Raw genomic sequence first — 20,019 nt, forward strand, 5'->3', positions numbered from 1 at the left:
GTTTTTATTAAAGCACTAACATCTTTAACATATAAAAAAATTATTTGCCATGACACTGTTCCTTTAACATCCATTATGGGGAAAATGTTTGAGGGGCTATTGAGGGACTATATACATGATCATGTGACAAAAAATAGTATTATAAGTGACAGCCAGCACGGTTTTACTAAGGACAGAAGCTGTCAAACTAACCTGATCTGTTTTTATGAAGAGGTGAGCAGAAGCCTAGACAGAGGGGCCGCTGTGGATATAGTGTTTTTGGACTTTGCAAAGGCATTTGACACTGTCCCTCATAGACGTCTAATGGGTAAATTAAGGACTATAGGTTTAGAAAATATAGTTTGTAATTGGATTGAGAATTGGCTCAAGGTCCGTATCCAGAGAGTTGTGGTAAATAATTCCTACTCTGAATGGTTCCCGGTTATAAGTGGTGTACCCCAGGGTTCAGTGCTGGGACCACTATTATTGAACTTATTTATTAATGATGTAGAGCATGGGATTAATAGCACGATTTCTATTTTTGCAGATGAAACCAAGCTATGTAATATAGTTCAGTCTATGGAAGATGTTCGTGAATTGCAAGCGGATTTAAACAAACTAAGTGTTTGGTTATCCACTTGGCAAATGCAGTTTAATGTAAATAAATGTAAAGTTATGGATCTGGGTACCAACAACCTGCATGCATCATATGTCCTAGGGGGAGCTACACTGGGGGAGTCACTTGTTGAGAAAGATCTGGGTGTACTTGTAAATCATAAACTAAATAACAGCATGCAGTGTCAATCAGCTGCTTCAAAGGCAAGCAAGATATTGTCGTGTATTAAAAGGGGCATGGACTCGTGGGACAGGGATGTAATATTGCCACTTTACAAAGCATTAGTGAGGCCTCATCTAGAATATGCAGTTCAGTTCTGGGCTCCAGTTCATAGAAAGGATGCCCTGGAGTTGGAAAAAATACAAAGAAGAGCAATGAAGCTAATAAGGGGCATGGAGAATCTAAGTTATGAGGAAAGATTAAAATAATTAAACCTATTTAGCCTTGAAAAAAGACGACTAAGAAGGGACATGATCAATTTATCTAAATATATTAATGGCACATACAAAAAATATGGTGAAATCCTGTTCCATGTAAAACCCCCTCAAAAAACAAGGGGGCACTCCCTCCGTCTGGAGAAAAAAAGGTTCAACCTGCAGAGGCGACACGTCTTCTTTACTGTGAGAACGGTGAATTTATGGAATAGTCACCGCAGGAGCTGGTCACAGCAGGGACAGTGGATGGCTTTAAAAAAGGGTTAGATAATTTCCTAGAACAAAAAGGTATTAGCTCCTATGTGTAGAAATTGTTCCCTTCCCTTTCCCGTCCCTTGGTTGAACTTGATGGACATGTGTCTTTTTTCAGCCGTACTAACTATGTAACAGAAGGAAGTGCATGGCAGTGTGGAGATCCAGGAACCGTATAGGAAGTACCAAAAGTAACCTTGCAGCTGTGCCTGCTGGGAGAGGTAGTACGGTGACGAGCGCAGAGTTCTGGCATTGCAGTGATCCAGCCTTTCTAGACACTTCAATGTCTAATTTAGTGTCATAGACTATCTTTATAGCATAAGGGATGGGATTTCAGCTATTAAGTGTATTGCGTGACTCATAATGTAAATAATATATGCAATAGGTGATTAAGCTTAACTTGTGGCAGTAAAAGCGTACCTAACTTTTCAGGTGACTCTTCATAATAAGCTGTCATATGTGTGTACATGAGGAATAACAGTTTTTCTGGCCATTATTTGACTTGTATGTGACATTATTTACCACTCTATCTCTAATTCTCAGTTGTCTCAAGCTAGTGGGCAGAGCCTAACTGTTATCATGTCTTCTATACTCTGCACACGTAGAAGAGGAGAATCCTATCTCCCTTATCTCTATCATATATATAGATACTGCAGCAACATGGAGGACGTTATACAGCAGTAATGAGCAGTGTAGCTGAGAACCCAGCACTGGGGTGAAATTTATATCTTACCATCACGTCTGTGTGTTTCTCTCTGCTCCTATTTCCTCTCCCTTCTCACCATCCATAGACTTAAATGCAGTGTGTGTTGCTGACTCACACTCTCTCTCTCTCTCTCTCTCTGCTCCCTCCTTCCCTCTCCATAGACTTGTATGGGCAGGCAGTGATGAGACACCTCCCCCCCACCTTCTGCAGCCTGTCAATTCTGCTCTGTTACCAGGGTCTGCCAATGCTTGACAACAGGGGGTGGACAGCAGATTTCAGGAAGGGAGACATCAAGTGTCAGTAACCTTCCACAGAATTTGTATGGATAAAACAACAGAATTTTAACAGTAAGTAAATTACAAAGTAGTTTTATATCAGGTATACTATTAGATCAGTATAAGTTGTTTTGAAAAGTAAAGGCCCTTTTACACGGGCCTATTATCGGGCAAACGAGCGTTCACAAGCTCGTTCCCGTTCATTGACCAAACACGGCAATGATCAGCCAATGGACAAGCAAATGCAGAAGAAAATATTGTTGTCGGCTGCACATCTCCCTGTGTAAACAGGAAGATGTGCTGCCGACATGATGGTAATGTATAGAGAAAAGCGTCCTTAGTAACAATAGCTCATCCCCATTCATTACTGCTCACAGCTCCATGTGAAAGGAGAAAACAAGCACTGATCAACGAGCTGCCTCATTGTTACGGCTAAAATTGGCGTAAAAGGACCATTAGTCTCCATTTAAAGATTTTTCTTGTAAACTCAGCATGATATAGGTCATAAGTTGGTCTGGCAAACGGCTCCATGTTTGTCACCTTAAAAAGACATAACTGTATTACTTATTATTATTATTATTGGTCCACATACGTCTATACCATTGTTATACCAGCATACATGTTTAAATATTTTGCTGTGAGCCATATCTGGAAGGGCTTAATCAGAGGACCAAGTGTGGCTGGTCGCCACCAGAGGTATACAGACTCGACCACAGCGGGTGTTGGCGATTGTTTGTGTGTGCTGAAGCCTACGGTATTCATCACGTCAAAACGACAGAACCCTTGCACAACGGAGACAAACTGAAACCATTGGCACCGGATCCATCACCATTGAAATCAATGGTGATGGAAACGGAAACCTTTGGTTTCAGTTTGTGTTATTCAGGGCTCCGTTCCGACGGAAAGCTCAGATGGAACGTCGGAACGGAGCCATGACGCAGATGTGAACGAGGCCTTAGTTCAACATTGAGGCACCGATGAAGACAATTTTTAATTCAAAGAGTGTTTAACTAATGGGATCATTGTTACCATAGTCTGCCATTACTATGCTCACACCTATTTTTAGCAAATCATTTATTTTGTTGATATGCACCCTCAGCCCCTATTGTTGTGCTGAGCTGATATGTAATCATCTAGCACTTCATACATTTGTGCCAGTTTGGCCACATAAAAGGTACAGTGACATGCTCTATTTTGAAGAAAGCCTGGTTGCATATCGCTATTGAGGTTTGTTGCAGTATGCTGAAATTGTCATCAGAGTCTTCCACGGCATTGTACATAATGATCAATGCAAACATTATGTAAGCACAAAGTATTCTGTAAGAAAGACTTTGGCTCTTAGGTATCATTCTGTCTATAGCCCAAAAATAGTATATGTAGTTTGGAAAATAAGGAGATGAAAACATGTTACATTTTCACAATGTTTCCCCTTCTGTGGAAGTTAAAGCAAAGCAATATGTTCAAATTTACTATGTCCGTTATGTATTTGATAACAAAAACAAAAAATATCCTTTTCTATCGACATCCTCCCATCACTGATAGTTGTGATAAATTGCAATTTATTAAGATCTCCTGAGATTTATGAGTATTCCTACAGGTGGGGGAAATTTACATAGTTTGGAATCATTGTTTTTTGTACCATAGACGAAAGGATTAATATTAGTAGTCATAAAACCTATTTGTCAATAACCGTAATCATTACGTCTATGGCCATCTCCCGTCACTGATAGTTGCGATAAATTGCAAATGATTTCGATTTTATGAGATTGCCTCTCCCACTGAATCTCCCTATCGAAAACTGTTTTATTGTAAGAAATATAATTTGCATTGATCCACCCACATGCACTTTTTTTGTAAGCTAGTTTAGATCGTATTGTTTACTACTAACATCTGTAAAAGCTTTGAACTGTAAACGATAAGTATTCCGACTGATCCAGCAGATTTACATAATTTGGAATGATCGTGTTTAGTGCCATAGACTAAAGGATTAATATTAGTGGTCGTAAAAACCTTGGTGTCAATAACTGCAATCATTGCGACTATGGCCAGCTTAATTTGGATCATGTTAAAAAAGGGTAACACAATTCGAAATATGTGTCTTTTTTGACTCTGCTCTCTTTAACATTCATGTAGTTGTACTTCATGTTAAATTGTTGACTAAATAATATGACATATTTAATATTCAGTGTTAACTTTAGCAAATACTCTAGAAAAGAACAATTTAGCCCCTTTCCGCATTATGACGTACATATACGTTATCGGTGGGAGGTAAATTCTGCACAAAAAAGCAGCAGGAGCGTGGCTGTGAGTGATTACCACACTCCCACATTAAGTACCAGGATCGGAGAAAATGCATATTCTGACCATTTAACCCCTAAAGCACTCTTATCTGTTCTGATCACGGTGTAAGTAAAGGTGTGTTCTCCTACTCTGGCTCGTAACTCCCATTAACCTCCATGTGAGTTACGGAAACAGCGTAGCTCAGTGAGCTCGGCTGTTTCCAGAATACATTCCTGCTCTGCACTATTTCTCTGGCTGGGTATAGTAACCAGCAGCTGCCCCACCAAGTGGGATGGGGTCAGGGGACCCCTATTCAAAAAAATAGGTGCGGGTCCCAGAGTAGCCATCTATCAGATATTTATGGAATATCCTGGGGTTTTGCCATAAATGTCTGTCATGAGACACCACCTTAAAAGCCAAAGGCTTTGCCCTTTAAAGGGTTAAAAACAAAGTTAATTACTCGTAATAAACAAATAAGTGCTCTGCTATTTTCATTCAAAGTAATCTTACAAAGTTGAAAGTGATTTTGGTCTTCCAGGTTGATACCATTTTCCCTGAGCATTTAAGTGTGAAATGCTATGCATTCAACGGGTAAATTACCAGCTGCAAAAAATGCAAATAAACAAAGCTTCATGATCTGTGCGAATGTGCTTGTCTGTCAAGGAGATCACCTAGTCCCATGTCCTTGTACATACCGGTGGACAAATGATCTCAGCATAGTTTGCAGATGTTTACAGCCTACAGTGAAATGGAAGGTTCTTACTTTTTAAAACTATTAGGCAGGGGGTTAATGACACTGACAAGTCTGTTGCACTCCGTTATGGGGAAGCAGAAAAGGAAGAGCTTAGTTTGCTGGCGCATGGGGAGGGTACAGTGATTTCTGGGGAGAGCTGCTGGCCATCTCAAGTTCTAGACTCGAATGTCTAGACTGCAAAGTTTCCCTCTCCTATTATGTACCGAACACTGTATTACATCTGACAACGACTGATCTTTCTACTTATGTACCGAACCCTGCTTTACGTCTGACATTAATTGAGAACTGTGTAGTTTTCCCCTCCTATTGGATTCCAGATCTGAGAACCAGCATTGTTACCTAATAATCAGGCCCAAACATGGAGTTCAGCGGGGTAAAATCTGCATTGCCACATCCCGCTTTACAGAGCTCTGAATTGCATAACATTGTTTTCAACCCCAGTGGACAATTTACTGAAGTAAAGAGCCAAGTCACAAAATTGCAAGTACATGTATTGGAGTTGAGGTAATTCTACTGTTGTTTTTGCTGCTCTTCAGATATATTGGATTCCTCTACCTGAAACGTTTGGGGCAGAAAGATGATTGTACTGTAAGTTTCATAACCACTGCCAGATTATTTTCTTTTTATTCATGCCTCTTAGTTCCCTCCGGATAGGTCCAAGGTGGTGTCCATCATTGCCCTGCTAGTTGATGATGCGCAAGCCTGGAAATCCCCCAACCTGGAACAAGATCATGCCTTTCCGGACATGCAATGAATCCAATGTTTGATGACACTAACCACTGTACTACTGCTGAGGGGTCTTACGCAATCTGCACCATGGAAGGCGCTCAGTTGCTTACTTCACGGCAGAATTTTGATGCTGGGCCTCTGATATTTCATAAAAATCTTCCGCACTGAAATGCCATTTTCATGCAGACCTTTCTGAACAGTTTAAAGATGAGCTTGCTAAACCTTGAGGAATATATTCTGTGATGTCAATTCAAATTGACTGACGACTCTGGGAGAAGCAGCAAGAAAAGAAGAGTTACTATAATTCACGTACCCTCTCCAATTCACCAGTCAATCCCCTCAAAATGATCCTGTTCCGGAACGAATGCATGTAGATGTTATCCAGGGACCACTTTCTGCTACAGAGAAGCATCGACACCTTACAGACAACGTCTTTATTGTGAAAATCCTGGACATTTTGTCCTAATAATCCTCAAAGGTCAATGCAGTGACAGAAAGGCAGAACTCTGCACCATGTGTCCCCCCCCCCTCCGTGATTCAGTGATTCATGGAGTTTGGTGACAGACTGTGTAGGATTCAGGGAATCAGAATGAAGATCAAGTGACCCAGTGGTGGCACGGACCGGAGCAGCTGCCCATGACATAAAATATCAAGTAAGCCGATACACAACATTACACTGCACGATGCCACATATTAAAAGAGGGGGGAAGGCCGAAATAAAATACACCGGAGTTCTTTTTTAAGCTCTGGTACAGTTACTCATGAAACTGGAGTTGATAATTGATCCTGATATTCGCAAGACGATGTTTTGGCTTAATCTCCCCAAAAAAATCCAATAATTTGAGGCATTCTATGATTTAGCAGCCCTAATACCTCAGTAGATTGGAAGTTAAGAGCTCTAACTTCAGAATACTGTCAACTAAATTGTCAGCTGTTGAATCCAATTCTCTATCGGATGAGAATTTCTGGAGATTTAATTACTAACGCAAAAAAAACTTCCTGAACGATTAAAATCATTGAAAGATGACCAATTTCCTCCTTACCTTCCTTATGACTAAACTATTAATCTTTTGACTGTTGCTGCCATACCTTTTAGACGCATCTATTAACTTTCTGAGTTGGAATTAAAGGCTCTTGATGAATATGTTAAGGAGAATTTTGCCGAGATTCATGCTTCAGTCGATTTCTCCTGCAAACCAAAGAAAAATGGCAGTTTACGTCCTTACATTGACTAGAAAACTTCATCTAATGATGCCTTTCAAAATATTCTGGATCGATTTGTGGTGGACTATTTTAACAACATATTAATATTCTCTGAGAACCCTGAAGAACATTATAAGCAAATTTGCATCGTTTTGAGCCGTATGAGACAAAATCAACTCTACATTAAACTGGAAAAGTGGGAATTTGTGAAGACCGAGAATCAATTTCTGGGTAGATAGTTTTTCTTGAAGAGTTGTGCATTGACTCCAGTAAGATCCAAGCTTTATAAGACTGTCCTGCTCCCAAGAATGTGAAGGAGGTTCAAAGATTTGTAGGTTTTGCAAACTTCTACCACAAGTTTATTATGAGTTTCATAAGAATTATTTGTGGTCTTTGAGTGCTAAAGCTGCATTTACCCAAGTAAAGACTCTTTTTACATCTGCTCCAATCTAAGTTCATCCTAATTCAGATTTACCATGTGTTGTTGGAGCAGTAATGTCCCAAAAAGTTGGTGATAAGCAGATGCTTCGCCCATGTGTATTTTTCTAATGCCAGATGTCACCCGCCAAAATAAATTATGACATTGGAAATTATTACCAAAAAAGAGCTACAGGAACTTCTCAGTCTGTACAAGTTCTCACTGACCATCAAAATCTTAGTTTATTGGATCAGCTAAGAGATTCTCTGGCAGGCAGGCAGGCATGATGATCTTTATTTTTGCAAGATTCAATTTGATTGTTTTCTTCAGACCTGGATGCTGTAACGGAAAAGCAAATGTCCTGTTCAGGATGTTCTGGGAGACCTCGCAGCATTACAATACTGAGACCACCATTCTACCTGCAAAGAATTTTGCGGGGCAACCTTTTCCAGTGGATTACAGCGCCTCAAAGAAGGTAATGATAGAGATCCGTTCCTTGCCAATCTACCCCGTGACATACATTTAGTTCTCAAATATAGGGTCTGGAATTTTGGTCATTATTTCTATGTTCCTAAGAATGCTCGACTGGAGCTTTTACGTCTAGTCAATGACTAGATCTGCAGGTCGCATGGGAATATATGAGCCGAAGGAACTTTTGTCTTGTTTAATTTTTTAGTAGCCAAGATGCCAGGTTGATGTTCAGAAAATGCTTCTTCTTGTCAAAGTTGTGCTAGATATAATACACCTCGTACCTCACCCCTAGGATTTTTGGAGCTATTTTTCAATGGAGTCAATGAAAAACGCCTCCGAAAACGTCCCAAGAAGTGTCCTGCACTTTTTTTGACGAGCCGTCATTTTACGTGCCGTATTTTGACAGCGACGCGTAAAATAGAGGCTCGTGGGAACAGAACATCGTAACTCCCATTGAAAGCAATGGGCAGATGTTTGTAGGCGTATTAGGGGTGTTTTTTCAGGCGTAATTCTAGTGCGTTTGGGGCGCCAAATAAAAGAGGAAAAGGTCCTCCTGAAAAAACATTTGGGAAGTTAAATAGGTAGGGTTTGGAAAAGTTACATTAATTTTGGCATGATACGTTTAATTACGTTTTTGCGCCCAAAACAAGAAGCAAATGGGATTTTCCATTTGTCGACAGGTTTTGTTATTTATTGTAGAAGGGGGTGTGTAATTCAGTTTAAAAAGTGAGATGAGATTAACTGGAAAATATGGATAACTAAATATCCTATATGGTTTTAGGACGAGTCAAATAGGGAGTTCCGGGCTAGAGTTGCTCTTTCCGCATAAGAAAGTGATATGTTGAGTACTTGTGACTTAGCTTCATTAATTGTAAAATTCAACTTTAGACCAAAATAGTCAAATTGCGATTTTATGTAAGGAAGCGTCTGAGAGGTGTTAGTAATTATCATTAGGATGTTTTCAGCAAATGTCACTATTTTGTGACCTAAACCTCTGCATGAAATGCCTTCAATTTGGGGGGAGTGGCAGATTTTTTTTTGGGGTAGTCTCTATAGTAAGCTCAAAGAGTAAGGGGGATAAGTGACAAGCCTGGTGAGTATTGTTCGTGATAGTGAACATTCAGAAGTATCTGCCATCAATCGCTATTCTAGTAGGGGGTTGTTGGTGCATACTGAGGATGGCATTCACAAATTGTGAGAGTACTTGGAATTTGAGAAGTGCTGCTTTCATATAAAGCCAGGAGTTTCTATCGAAAGCCTTCTGAGCATCCGTACCGAGAAGAACGGCTTTCATCTTGAGTTTCTGGACATATTGGATAAGATTAATTGCTTTCTATGTATTGTCGTTTCCATCCCTATATGGGACAAAACCCACCTGGTCAGGATTGATTAGGGACGTCAGGAAGGGTTGCAGTCTCATGGCCAACAACTTGGCAAAAAGTTTTAAATAGGAAGTTAACAATGAGATTGGCTTGTAGTTGCTGCAAAATGTTGTATCCTTTCCCTCTTTGTGAATAATGGAAATGTTCACCACTAAAGTTTTGGGGGGAAAAGTGGGTATCTTTTAAGAGCAGCATTCAGTAAATAAGAGAGATAAGGGGGGAGTATGGCCTGGGAAGTCTAGTTATAGTGGGGAAGCCTGGGCATTTGGTTTTTGGCATGCTTCTGAGGTCTGTGATTTCTTTATATGTAAAGGGAATACAAAGCTGTCTTGCCTGTTGGTCAAAAAGAGAGAGCAGGGAGATTGAGCTGAAAATCTCATCTGTGAGTTTCTTTTTGAGGTGTGATGCTCTAATATCGTCTGTAAAATTAAGATTGTACAGGTTGTGAAAAAACCTGCAGAATTTCTCTGTGATAGACTCTGTGTCATGTAGAACAGAACCATTGGGATTAGGGATGCACAATGCATCGAAACTTCAATACTGTTTCGATACCGTGCACCCCCAAACAGTTCAATACCGTTATTTCATGTATTTCGATACTAAGCTGTACGGCCGCACAGCTAAGTATGGTAACACATGAATGTATGAGAGCGGGGCTGCAGCTGTGTGATAAATGTGTAATACAGCCATTGCCCCGCTCCGGAGTCCTGACAAGTGCGTGCCGTCAGGATGATGCGATGCGGCCAGCTCTGCACAAATGAGTGGCGGCACTGAAGACCGAACATGGCGGTAATAGCCAGTTGCTTGATAATAGAAAGAAGAGATTCTGGGGATATTTCCTCCGGGATGCCCCAGGAACTAATATTATTTTGGCGACCCCTATTGTCTTGATCCTTCAAATAATTGAAGATGGAATTGAGGTGCTTCGAAAAACTTTGGACATTTTCTGCTCTAGCAATAGTATGTTTACTAATAGAGGCTTGGGTAGTCTACAAAGCCTCTATTTGGGATCCAATTTGTCTGACATCTTGTTTAATGTCCTTAAGGTCCCGGGCTATGGAATCCAGAGCTTTTGTTAAAGCCTGTTGTAAGAAGGAGTGAAGTGAAGGAGTGTAGAATAACGATTTCCTTGATGTTGCTTTAAGAAAGTCAGGTAGCCGATGTTATTTGCTATGACGCTATCTCCATAGAATTTCATGAGCAGCATGTGTTGGGGATGTGGGGACACTGCAGACTTGCAACCACTAACCTGGTATGATGAAAGCTGGGTGACTGTTTGTGTGTCCAGCGTCTTGAAGCTCAGGAGTCAGGTATGGCCTTGATCCCTTCAGGAGTATAAAGCGTCCATGTGCCAGTTGCTGCTTTGTTGCAGAGAGACATCAGCATCATGCGGCCAGGCCACCACCACAATCTCCGGGTGCTGATTGGTACTGTGGGACGAGGCCTTTAGGCTTCAGGTGGGCTGAAATACTTATTTGGCTGGTTTCAGCCTAATATACCATCTGATTTTACTGAAGGTCCCACCCGACTTAGCGTTCCCTCCGACAGTGCTGACCAGGCGAATGAAGGAAGATTCTGGTGGTGCTCCAGCCAATGGCTGCAGATTGAAGCTGCAGCTTCTGGCTACGGAGCAGGATGCGCCTCAAATGATGATGGGAGTTCCCTGCAACTGATAAACTCATTTGTAGTAGCCCTGGTTCTATAAAAACTCAGGATGGGTGCAGCTTTTCGTTGGTAGTTGCAGAGCTCCCAACAAAAGTGTCCTGTTGCCTCAGCGTTCAGGCCACACTCCGTAGTTGGCGGCTCTTCTAAATGTTTATAGCATGTCAGATGATTTTTTTCATCCAGGACAATCCTGGGATTTAGGGACTGAAATTCATGCCTTGCACAGCTTACATTTTATTTATTTATTGCCATGGGGTTTGACTCATCGAAGGCATTACAGGCTATGCTCCTCTCAGATTTAGAGCCGTAGTTTTCTAGAAGGAGAAGATTCTGTTAATTGCCCCTGACCTGTTGTTACCGATAGTAATCATAGCTAAGGAGAGGATACAGATGAGATGGAAAAAAGTATTCCCATCAAGCAGTGCTGAGAAAAATACAATAGAGTGGAGTAGAATGCCTATCTGCTTTGTTTTTCTTCTAAATTTACTGCAATATCGGTTCCGGATTAGATGTGCGCAGGAAATCAACAGGCTGGAAGCCGCTTTCACTTGCAGAGCGGGTCCTTCTGTTGGCTTCTTTTTGGAAACTCATTTCTCTGTCATTTATTGTTATGGAATCAGTAGACTTCTTCAATTTCCATATTAATAGAAGATAAAAGATATCCCAGACCACAGCACAGCTTTCATCTGCTTTGAATATTGTTGATGGTAAAGCCAATCAAAGTAGAAACAAAAAGGAAAGACAGAAGGCTGCTGTACAGTATAACAGTAAATGATTTAATACACTTTGAAGACCGATTTCCTTCCAAATAATGTCTTGAAATGCAGTGTCGGCTTCAGAGATACAGCATCTATTGTAATTGGGGTCACGCATCAGAGACTCCTTATGAGAACATTGCAGCTCACCGCTATTCCAATACCATGGACAGAATTATTTATAATACATGCAGGGTGCTTACCCAGGGATAAATTATTTTCGATTTATATTGATACATTTTCTGGTAATGATTAAGTCACAAACAAGAATAAGAATGGAATATGCCTTATGTTAGATAATTTGTCACATGCCACTGTATGTTGTCTGGTAGGTTTTGCACCTCAAGCTCCACCTAATAGTCATTTGTGATTCTAAATATTAATGCATAGCTCTCAAGTTTCCCTCTTTTAAATGCAAATGCCCTGCTTTTGACCCAAATTAGTCTGTCCTTTTTTGCCACTTTTTGAACTGATAAATAGATTTGCACTAACACATCGGCATGGCAGATAGAATTGCCTTAATAAAAATAATTTTACTTCTGCAAATTTTATGTCTTGTCCAATCTGGCTAAATATTATATATTTTTTTTTAAAGCAATAGATACAATGTTCCCGACACTTCGGTAACGTTTGTGTGGGACTTACAGCACAGCAAGCGTAATCTCGCGAGATCACCCTGTAAATGACAGTACAGCGTGATCTCGATGTGCTGTGCTGTAAGTCCCAAACAAACGTTACCGAAGTGTCGGGATTGTGAATAGACGTCGCGTCGTTTGTTGCTAGAAAACGAATTGCCATATTTTGGATGAGTAAGAAAGTCCCAACTATGAAATGATGGAAATCAGAAACCTCTAAGCTGATATCATATGAGTACTATACCTATAAATATAGAGGGTGTTTGCAGAATTTTCTCGCTATTTGGGAAAAATGGATTGATACAGTTAAACCTTCTGAGATGTATTTTTTGTTTTCTTTAAAACTATAACATAATATTCTTGAATATTTAACATTTTTTGGTTTTTTTCTCTCTGCGGTATGGAGGGAAGAGGGAGGGGGGTATAATATGGAATCTGTGATTTATATGTATTATAATACTTTTCTAAAAAAAAAACAAACACCTGCAATATTGCTGCCAAAAGTGTCTATTTGTTTCCCCACTGTATATTATACCCCACTTTGTATGCTTAATGCATTGATGCAATTTAGATCTTATGAAATTATGTATTCAGAGAATTTTTGGGGTTATGTGTAAATTAAAAGCGATTCAATAGTATAGACATGCATGAAAAGTGGACCTTTCACACAGGGAACCATAAGTGTCCTTCTTTCACCATCCAAAAAGTTGGGCGGTATGTATAATAGATCAATTATTATTGTTACTGAAACGCTAATGTCTGTTTGTATATTGGATCTTTTCTTTTCTGTTAATGATCATAGTTTTCTTTGACCATCGCTTTGTCCTTGGAGACAAGCACAGGCCATTGTACTGCCATTGCTAGTCTTCTTTAGAGCTTATAGAGAATGTCACAGTCTTTCAATTTCAGAAATTGGTGGTTTTCCCCTTTAACAAGTTGAAACTGGAAAAGTATGTTTGGAAATGCCACTTTTTCATTGTGTATCAAGCAACTACTCCAGATGATTCTTGCAAATTCAAACACGTAAATTGCCTATAGAGGCTATTTCTAAATCCCCTTTCATGCTGTATGTATTAAAGAAGTCTCATTACATATTTTTCTAAGTACATTTTAAAGAACTTTCTTCCTGACACTTATATATCGGATCCTGTCTTGTGAGATCAGGAGAGATACACTAAACCTATTGTTGTATCTCCATTTACTGTGTAGTTGCATTAATGCTGTTATTCCCCGACATTAGTCATTTTAAGCAAGCAAAGGTTTAGACTTTGTTTATACCAGCATCGCGGCTTCTGTTCATAATGGCGCTGTGACAGCTATGACGTATCCTTTATCGAAGGATCCCAATGAATCCTTGACTTATATTAGAGTCTGTAAAATTGTTGTCGGGTTGTAGTGTTATTGACTTCAAAAATATCACTGCAGGCTACGCTATTCTTGCTGTCAAAGGTGCTGGAACCCTTAATGGGAAACGAATGATGCACATGAGTGTGAATAAATTTAGCAGTTTGTTTTAGAAGAAACACTTTTAGAAAGCTTTATTCACACTAGTGTCATGGTGTCCCTCTTTAACAGATATGCGCTTAGTGGAATTAAACGTAAAGCATAGATTAAAAATGGGGTTGTATGAGATTAGAAAAACATGGCTGCTTTCTTCCAGAAAAAATGCCACCGCTGCCCATGAGCCATATTTTGTATTGCAGCTCAGCCCCATTCTAGTTGAGGGTGAGTTGCAACACCAGATACAGCTGATGGACAAGAGTAATGCTGTTTCTGTCCACAATCCCAATGTTTTCCGAATGCCAATGGATTTAAAGTTGAGTGACCCTTTACATGTTACTTAGTTTTTAAGCAAAACAGAGGATCAGAGTGACAAATTACACCCAATGACTTTATCATTTTGAGCTCATAAGATCCATAATCTTCATTCATGGATATAGAATACAGGCTAATTTTGTACAGCCACTCTGTAATGGCCATGGTCGCTGACTGAAGACTTGCCAGCATCTCCTCCCTCAGAGATGCCGGCACACACTGCACCACTCTTCTGCTGATGCACCAGGATTTCTTGGTGCGCGCTCTGGCGCTTTAAGAGTGGGGGCAGGCACACGCACCAGGAAATCCTTCCTTAAACTATCCCAGCAGACCGGCAGTCTTATAAGGAACTCTGCCACTCCTTCCTTGCCTGAGCAATTTTGTGTCTTCCCTACATTTGTCTTGCAAATGGTTCCTTAGCTGTATCCCGTATTCTGAATCCTTTTTCCCATATCCAGTATCTGTGTCTAGTTCTAGTGCCTAAGTCGAGTGTCCGAGACGACTACACCATCTGTGTCCCGTGCCAAGAAGAGTGACCGAGACGACTTCATGATCTGTGTCCGTGCCCGTGCCAAACCAAGTGTCCGAGATGACTTCACCATCTGAGTGCGTGTCCTAGCCAAGTCCAGTGTCCGAGACGACTGCACTACTCCAGTCCAGTGTCCTAGCCAAGTCCAGTATCCAAGACGACTGCACTTCTTCAGTTCGGGGTCCTAGCCAAGTCCAGTGTCTGAGACCACTGCATTACTCCAGTCCGGTGTCCTAGCCAAGTCCAGTGTTCAAGTCGACTGCACTACTCCAGTCTGGTGTCCTAGCCAAACTTCATTATACTGCACAGGCCTACTTCCCCCCGACTGTCTGGCATATACCCACTTCTGACCTTCCAGGGTACTTTATCATTACTGACTCTCACAGACACTGTTGATCAGCAGCTGCTCTGTTACGGTGGAGTGGCCTTGGGGTCCACATGCCTGCCAGTTGTTACAGTTTGCTCAGGCCATGGATCCCGCTGGTCAACCCAAGAAAGCGGTCCAGTTGATTCAAGCGGACATGTGTGACCTCCATGAACGACAGGATCCGCTCCTACAGGCCATTAACTCAATTATTACTTGTTTGGATCTTCCTTCAGTGGCTGCTCCCACTACTTTACCCCCTGCTATCCCTCCTGCCAGTTCTGGGCCCACAAATTTCATTGCCCCTACCACCTCGTTACGATGGAGATGCAAAATCCTGTAGAGGCTTCATCAACCAGTTCAAGATACACTTTAAGTTACACGCTCATCTTTTTCCTTCTGATTTGACCAAGGTCGCTTTTATTGTCTCCCTCCTCTCTGGCAAAGTCCTGGCATGGGCGAACCCTATCTGGGAACGTGAGGGGCCGGAATCTTTGGACCTACAATTGTGTCTGAAGACTTTTCGTATGGTATTTGAAGAACCGGGCCGAACGTCTTCTGCAGCTGCCTCTATTCTGACAAGGGGAATTGACGGTTGGTAGAAGACGCCATCCAGTTCCGTACGCTGGCAGCGGAGCTTGCCTGGAATAACGAAGCCTTGGTAGCAACTTTTTGGCTAGGACCTTCTCTTCAAATAAAGGATGAGCTGCTCCGTTACGGTGGAGTGGCCCAGTGGATCCACATACCTGCCAGTTGTTACACACTGTTTTCTTTCAAGTAGGGTTAAGGTAAGATGAATGTGTACAACTAGAGTCTTTGTTTCTGTGGCTTAATAAATTGGTACATACCCTTTTATTAAATCATTGCTCCATTTTAAAACTGCTTTTAACTGGGATATTTTCCCTTAGGCTGGTTTTACATGAGTATTTTTGTGTCATATATTGGATCGCGTCTTGTGAGATCAGAAATGCCACCTAGTTATCCAGCAAATAGAGCCCATTGTGCTGGTTGTCCCGCAAAGTCTTCCACCCATGCATTATCCTGTCAGATTATATTAGGAACAAAATATGAACATGGGGAAGAAATAGTCACCTGTAATACAACTGAATTGGTGGGATTTAAAAGTTTAACAATGTATATATTCAGATAAAGTGGTCATTTGGTTTGTAGTATTGCAGCTTACTTTTTTGTATTTTTAGGTTGACCTTGTTTCGCAGCAGCTTTCAATTGTTCTTCTGTATTTGTGAAAAGTAGTTTTTGGTTTCTATTCTCTGCTACTTTTGTATTTAACTATTATTCAAGCCTTTATTATCTACCACTCTTGTGTTTAAGAAAACATTTGGAAGATGAAGGTTATATACCCAGCATTAGGTAAGCCAGCAGCAGAGCTATCAGGGGCTGTAGCAGCCATTCTTTTGTAAAGATTTATTGTATGCTGTGCATTAATAAATACGCTTTTAGGCTTTTATGTTTGCCACTTATGCCATGTAGCTGAATGTTAACTCCTTTCCATAAATCAGGCTTATTTTGTGAATAATACATCTGTCTTCTCTCCTGAACCATTTGATAATCATACACTGTCATAGCATACTGCCATAGGAAACAGCTATGGTACCCGGCTACAGTACATATGAGTCTTAATTTTCTTACTTAACGCCTTCACGACTACCATACGGCTATATACGTTCCAACGGACGATGCCCCGTGCAGTTTCCATGTGTTTAAATGTTGACAGCCTTGAACGGGTTTAATGAGTGCAGTGGTGATTCAGTGTGAGCAGCGCTGCACTCCCATGTCTGCCGGGGCACTTAAGTGCCCCGGACTACAACCCCCACTTTAGATAGCGCCACACACAACCACCTGTAGATAGCGCAAAACCCCCTGCAAATAGTGCTACCTAAGCTCCCTCTAGGAGCGGAATCCCCGGTGTCAGATCGCTCTGCCAGAGAGCTGACCGGGGATTCCCCTCCTAGAGGGAGCCCCCGACGTCTCTCCATCCCTGCTGTAAATAGTGCCCCCCTGTAGATAGCAACCCCCCACTGTAGATAGCGCCACCTACACTATCACTTGGAGCGGAATTCCCAATGTCAGATCGCTCTGTGCCTGGGATTCCACTTCTAGAGATTGCCCCTGACCTCACTGTTCATTTGGACAGTGACGTCAAATGCTCTCTCTAGGAGCAAAATCCCCGGCATCAGATCGCTCTGTGCTGGGGATTTCTCTACTGGAGTAGGCCCTGGCATCACTATCCATATATGGACAGTGACGTCAGGGGCTACTCCTAGAGTGGAATCCCCGGCCACAATGCTGCTGAAGCTGAGGCAGGGGATTCCGCTTTTAGAATTAGCCCCTAACGTCACTGTCCATATATGGACAGAGACATCAGGGGCTCCCTCTAGGAGCGGAATCCCCGGTCAGATGGATTCCGCTCCTACAGGGAGCTACAGTGGTGCTATTCACAGGAAGGGGGTGCCAATTATAGGGGGCAGTGGCGCGGAAGTGGCGCTATCTGCAGAGGGTGGTGCTATCTACAGAGGGGATGTCAATGGGGTCCGTTGGGCACCAGTGGAGTCAATTAAGTAATGGACCCAGTATTTTATATCCATCTCCGGTGCTGTGACAACCACATTTCTTGTCTCTTAAGTGACGGATCCGTCACATCGTTGAATTCCGTTTTTCTGCTCTTAAGACATAATTTATGGATTGCTGTAATGATCAAGCTTGCAAGTCAGAGTAAATATGCTGTAATATGATGTGTTGTCCGCACATGGGGACAACCACAGTGCATTGTGACTACCACTCCTGCCAAAGACATTGCAGGCTGCATGTAGTCCGAGGCCACAGGTTGTGTATTTGGGATCCAGAGACTTTCCATGAATACTGTATCAGAGGGTTCGTAGGAGCAAATCCTTTCCATTCTGATGGATATTTCCCAGTCTGAGGGAAGTTTTGCTTCTCTGTGCAAATTGATATCAATAAGTAGATGCTTTAAAAATGTCGAAGTTTAGAAAGGCTGTCTTATAGTTTAGTGTCTGTTTATGGGATATTGTATTTCTGCCACTTGTAACTCTGTGATGCTCTTCCCATACGTCCATGTGCAAACACAATGAAGGTCATCCATTATTGGATTCCTATCAGTGAATTGCAGAGGGATTATCATACATGCCTGGCAGCTGGGAAGCCTGGCAGTATTAGTATGTTTGGAGATCATGCTAACGCCATATAGATGATTAGTTCCTGTTCGTCTTTTTTTAATAATTAAAGAATGTAAACAGGTTGAGCCATGAAGTGACATTTCATCTGACTGGACGGCGTAGGTCCATTGTAAATGCTTAGAGAGTAGTTGAATTACTTGAACTTCAGTGATTGTGCCAGTGATATGGATATAAAGAACAGTTGTGTTATATAGTAGAAATATATAGAGTTTGGAAACATTGGGTTTATAAAAGTAAAAAACTATTTGATTCCCCTAGTAACATATACAGATCACGTGTAATGTTGTAAGTATCTGTCATTCTCTGTCAATTTGAAGGTAAAGTGGCATTGTCAGCATTGCCATCTACAAAACAGCGTTTCTTGCTGTGCCTAATGAAGAATACAAATGCTCTACACTGTGTAGTATACAGATATTATACTGAGAACTGCTTGTGCATGAAGCAGGGTTATTGAAAGGAATGGCGCTAAGAATAAATCTAATCCTGCTTTCTGTATGTTATTATGTTTCTTATTTTTATTTTTGTATAGGACCATGGAATTGAAAGCACCATTTTCCAGAACCCCGCAAAGCTCCATCTAACAATTGGGACCTTGGTTTTGCTTAATGAGAATGAAGTGACTCAGGCTTTTCGACTTCTACACAGCTGCAAAGAAGAATTTCTGGAGTAAGTAAATCATTACTAAAGGGGCTGTCTCAGACCCCCGACTAGAGAAAGTAAGCTGAAATGTATTACCTGGCGGGTATTCAGAGGACATGGACTTGGCCGAGCCTGCCAGTTAGAGCTGGTGCTTGTTAGCGGCTCTCTCTTCTGGCTCATAGAGGGTGGTCCCGAGCAGATAACCCCCTTAATACATCAGTAATACAGTGATATGCATCATTATATCTATTAGATCACATTGAAGAATAAAAATACTTCATCATACGGTTTACCATACTTAGATTATTGGTAACTAGGATAAAGTTTGTGACCTGAGAACTATGAATTAGAGTTAAAGAGGCTCTGTCACCAGATTTTGCAGACCCTATATGCTATTGCAGCAGATCGGCGCTGCAATGTAGATTACAGTAACGTTTTTTTATTTTTAAAAAACGAGCATTTTTGGCCAAGTTATGACCATTTTTGTATTTATGCAAATGAGGCTTGCAAAAGTCCAAGTGGGTGTGTTTAAAAGTAAAAGTCCAAGTGGGCGTGTATTATGTGCGTACATCGGGGCGTTTTTACTACTTTTACTAGCTGGGCGTTCTGACGAGAAGTATCATCCACTTCTCTTCAGAACGCCCAGCTTCTGCCAGATCACGCTGTGACGTCACTCACAGGTCCTGCATCGTGTCGGACGAGCGAGGACACATCGGCACCAGAGGCTACAGTTGATTCTGCAGCAGCATCGGCATTTGCAGGTAAGTCGATGTAGCTACTTACCTGCAAACGCTGATGCTGCTGCAGAATCAACTGTAGCCTCTGGTGCCGATGTGTCCTCGCTCGTCTGACACGATGCAGGACCTGTGAGTGACGACACAGCGTGATCTCTCGAGAACACGG

At 41.4% G+C, this 20,019-nt stretch overlaps 1 protein-coding gene across 2 annotated transcripts in view; it reads left to right on the top strand.

Moving 5' to 3' along the window:
* Window positions 1-20,019, top strand: part of ASCC1 (activating signal cointegrator 1 complex subunit 1) — a 219,357-nt gene that overhangs the window by 100,737 nt on the left and 98,601 nt on the right. For both annotated transcript variants that reach the window (XM_075841554.1, XM_075841555.1), the window contains one exon: window positions 19,007-19,143. In XM_075841554.1, the coding sequence (XP_075697669.1) occupies window positions 19,007-19,143 (137 nt within the window). The remainder of the gene's footprint in view (window positions 1-19,006; window positions 19,144-20,019) is intronic.

The sequence above is a fragment of the Rhinoderma darwinii genome, chromosome 11 (genome assembly GCF_050947455.1).
Source record: "Rhinoderma darwinii isolate aRhiDar2 chromosome 11, aRhiDar2.hap1, whole genome shotgun sequence".
NCBI lineage: Eukaryota > Metazoa > Chordata > Amphibia > Anura > Rhinodermatidae > Rhinoderma > Rhinoderma darwinii.